The sequence below is a fragment of the Hypanus sabinus genome, chromosome 5 (genome assembly GCF_030144855.1).
Source record: "Hypanus sabinus isolate sHypSab1 chromosome 5, sHypSab1.hap1, whole genome shotgun sequence".
In the NCBI taxonomy this organism is placed as follows: domain Eukaryota; kingdom Metazoa; phylum Chordata; class Chondrichthyes; order Myliobatiformes; family Dasyatidae; genus Hypanus; species Hypanus sabinus.
The window spans coordinates 114,736,033-114,739,886 of NC_082710.1; the positions used below are offsets into that span (position 1 = coordinate 114,736,033).

The 3,854-nt window shown below is 44.8% G+C and overlaps 1 protein-coding gene across 1 annotated transcript; it reads left to right on the forward strand.

Annotated features, from left to right (window-relative positions):
- The first annotated feature begins 878 nt into the window (after positions 1-878).
- LOC132393752 (uncharacterized) lies at positions 879-3,442 on the forward strand. Its single transcript, XM_059969148.1, has 2 exons — positions 879-1,197; positions 1,303-3,442. Exon 2 carries the CDS (start codon positions 1,320-1,322, stop codon positions 2,979-2,981), a length of 1,662 nt encoding a protein of 553 aa, XP_059825131.1. The 5' UTR covers positions 879-1,197; positions 1,303-1,319; the 3' UTR covers positions 2,982-3,442.
- The last annotated feature ends 412 nt before the right edge of the window (positions 3,443-3,854 follow it).

A 3,854-nucleotide genomic window follows, 5' to 3' on the forward strand; every position in this document is an offset into this window, starting at 1 on the left:
AATACATATATGTCACCATATACAACCCTGAGGTTCATTTTCCTGTGGGCATACTCAGCAAATCTATAGAATAGTAACTATAGCAGGATCAATGAAAGATCAACCAGAGTGCAGTGCAGAAGACAACAAACTGTGCAAATACAAATATAAATGAATGGCAATAAATAACAAGGATATGAGATAATGAGATTAAAAATCCTTAAAGTGAGATCGTTAGTTGTGGGAACATCTCAATGGATGGGCAAGTGAGTGTAGTTATCCCCCTTTGTTCAAGAGCCTGATGGTTGAAAGGTAGCAACTGTCCTTGAACCTAGTGGAGTGAGCACCGAGGCTCTTGTACCTACTACCTGATGGCAATGGTGAGGAAAGGGCATGGGCTAGGTCAGGGGTCAGCAACCTTTACCACTGAAAGAGCCACTTGGACCCGTTTCCCACAGAAAAGAAAACACTGGGAGCCACAAAACCCGTTTGACATTTAAAATGAAATAACACTGCATACAACGTTTTTTTTGCCTTTATGCTATGTATAAACAAACTATAATGTGTTGCATTTATGAAATTGATGAACTCCTGCAGAGAAAACAAAATTACATTTCTGCATGCAACAAAAACATTTTAAACTCCGAAAAAAAGACGTTGGGTTGAAGGTTACTTTTAAGTAAAATACTCAATGTCTATTTGAGTCCTTCTTGTATTTATGAAAAACGCTGAACTTAAATTTTCCGCCAGCAGCAAACCAAAAATAACGTCAGCCAGCTGTCAACCTGAAAAATAAAAGGACTGTGCTGTCTTTACGACAGTTATTTAGTTTATAATATTTTCGCTTAGTAATTCATTCAATAGTATTTTCTAGTTAGAATTAGAAGTGTTTAAAGTGTATTCATTGCATGTAAAATATATCGGCATGCGATGACGTCACATCCGGTTTCGCCGCGTCTTGTGGGAAAACACCGGTTTGAAATTAGCGCGAGGGTGGGGGCTTTCCACGAGGCTCACCTGAGCAGAAGCAGTTTTGCAGGCATGAGAAATCACAGTGAGAGCAACGCTTTTTCACCATATGTTAATGTGAAGAGTGAACAGTAAATGGTTAATCTTACTGCGATCTGGTTCTTATTAACTGTGGTTTATCCGGACGTTAAATTCGGCGTTTCGTTACACCCGAAGGAGAACGTGACAGTGAAAAAGCGGCATTATCAGGTGTTTCAAGTGCTGCAATGTCAGCTCTATCCAGCATCAAGTCGACGCCGCCCAGCGACAAGGGCAGTAAACCGACATCAAGTAAGCCCACCCAGGCGTTATCAGGTGTTCCAAGTGCTGCAATGTCAGCTCGATCCGGGATCAAGTCGATGGCGCCCAGCGACAAGGGCAGTAGAACGACATCAAGAAAGTCCACACAGGCAAGAGCCAAGGCAGAAGCCGCCAAGGTGCGACTGCATTACGCCAAACAAGAAGCAGTTTTGAAAATGAAACTGGCCACCAGAGAAGCCGAAATCCAGAAAGAAAAGGCTGCCAGAGAAGCCGAAAGGGCCGCCAGAAAGGCAGAAGCCGCCAAGGCGCTACTGCGTTACGCCAGACAAGAAGCAGTTTTGAAAATGAAACTGGCCACCAAAGAAGCCGAAATCCAGAAAGAAAAGGCTGCCAGAGAAGAGGCTGCCAGAGAAGCCGAAGAGGCTGCCAGACAAAGAGAAGAGGCCGCCAGAGAAGCCGAAACCCAGTTGGAAATGGCAAAAATATCGAGAGAGTTGCATGTGCTGCAGCTAGAAGGAGAAAGAGAAGCTGCCAGGGTGGAAGCAAAGTACATAGAACAAGCTGAAGGGTCGCGTGATCTGACCGAAGTAAGATCTACTTTAGAAAGGACCAGACTGGAACGCACAAGCGACTATGTACAATATCAAATAGACAGGCAGGCTCGTCTCCCCTCTCCATACGTATTCGATAACTTCCCCAGCTACGAGGAACCTCAGAGAGTCACGATTGCATCACATCCATACGAGGAAGGAAATTTACCCTCACGGCTCCGTGATGAAGTCAAGAATGAAAGAACCGACAACGCTCCTTCACCCCCACAACAGGACGGCGGGGAGGGAGAGGTTCACTCCAGGACAACAATTGTCAGCTCGAACTGTACAGAAGTTTGCGGTCAAACTCAGTCAAGCCGTTCTTGTTCCGAGATCTGCCTCACTGAGGTGTACCCTAAAGAAGCACAACAAGGCGTTAACAAGCGCGAGGCAAGCGACGAGTCGCTGGGCCAGTCAGTCTTCGCTCTAACGAAGTATGACAACAAACTTGCACAATCAGCTCAAGATACCATTTCTTTAAAACCCAAAGACACCAAGGTCTTCAGAGATGAAGCAAATAATGGGGTTGCCCCATTGCCAATCAGAGAACCACGCCAGCGCTCACCAGATAACAAAGAGCAGGCAGTCAAACGGTTCACGTCCTTACGGAAAACCTGGAAAAGGAAACCTGAGATACAGCAACGCACCCGATTGGCCCACGAGGTACTGTGCACCCTAATGGCAGAAGTCACAGCCATTATAAACGCACAATCATTCCTACCTGTGTCTTCTGACCCAGAAAACCCCTTTATACTTTCGCCATCAACGCTCCTTACGCAGAAGGCAGGAGCACCTCCTCCACCAGGAGACTTCTCAGACAAGGATTTGTACACAAAGCAATGGAGACAAGTCCAGGCTCTGGCAAATCAGTTCTGGCCCCGCTGGAGACAAAAATATCTACCTTTGTTGCAACAGAGACAAAAGTGGACAGAACCCCGTAGGAATCTTCAAGTTGGAGACTTAGTCCTGCTCAGGGACAAGCAAGTCGCTCGCAACAGCTGGCCAACGGCCAGAATCACTGCTACATTCCCTATCGAGGATGGACATGTCAGGAAGATCGAATTGAAGACTACCGACCAAGGCGATGTGAAAATTTACCAAAGGCCAGTTACAGAAGTTATTCTACTTCTACCCAATGACTGATTAAGAGACTAAGTTTTGTACTCTGCTCATTGTGACCTTACGAAGGTCAAGCGGGGAGTGTGCTGTCTTTACGACAGTTATTTAGTTTATAATATTTTCGCTTAGTAATTCATTCAATAGTATTTTCTAGTTAGAATTAGAAGTGTTTAAAGTGTATTCATTGCATGTAAAATATATCGGCATGCGATGACGTCACATCCGGTTTCGCCGCGTCTTGTGGGAAAACACCGGTTTGAAATTAGCGCGAGGGTGGGGGCTTTCCACGAGGCTCACCTGAGCAGAAGCAGTTTTGCAGGCATGAGAAATCACAGTGAGAGCAACGCTTTTTCACCATATGTTAATGTGAAGAGTGAACAGTAAATGGTTAATCTTACTGCGATCTGGTTCTTATTAACTGTGGTTTATCCGGACGTTAAATTCGGCGTTTCGTTACACCCGAAGGAGAACGTGACAAGGACTATTTCAATGAACAATGAAAAAATATGAATATACGTAAAACAATAGGCAATTAAAATATTTATCATACTTGGTTAATTGGATTTCTGCTCCTGGACCTCAGCGCACAGCGTCTGCACATCAGGGCTGTATGACGTCACCTTCATCTTTACACAGGATCGCAAGCTGTCATCTGTGAGGCGTGCGCGATGTTTGTTTTTAATAAAGTTCATGTTGGAGAACACCTGCTCACATACATATGTGGATCCAAAGATCCACAGGACTCCAAGAGCATACGTTTTAATGTTTACATAAATGTCGGGGATAGCATTCTATGTTTCGAACAGAAGTTTGTCCGGTTTGAGGAGGTTTTCAATATCACTCCATTTGTGATTCTGAGCAAGAACGGCCTTCTGACGGGCAACATCTTCAAGGTCT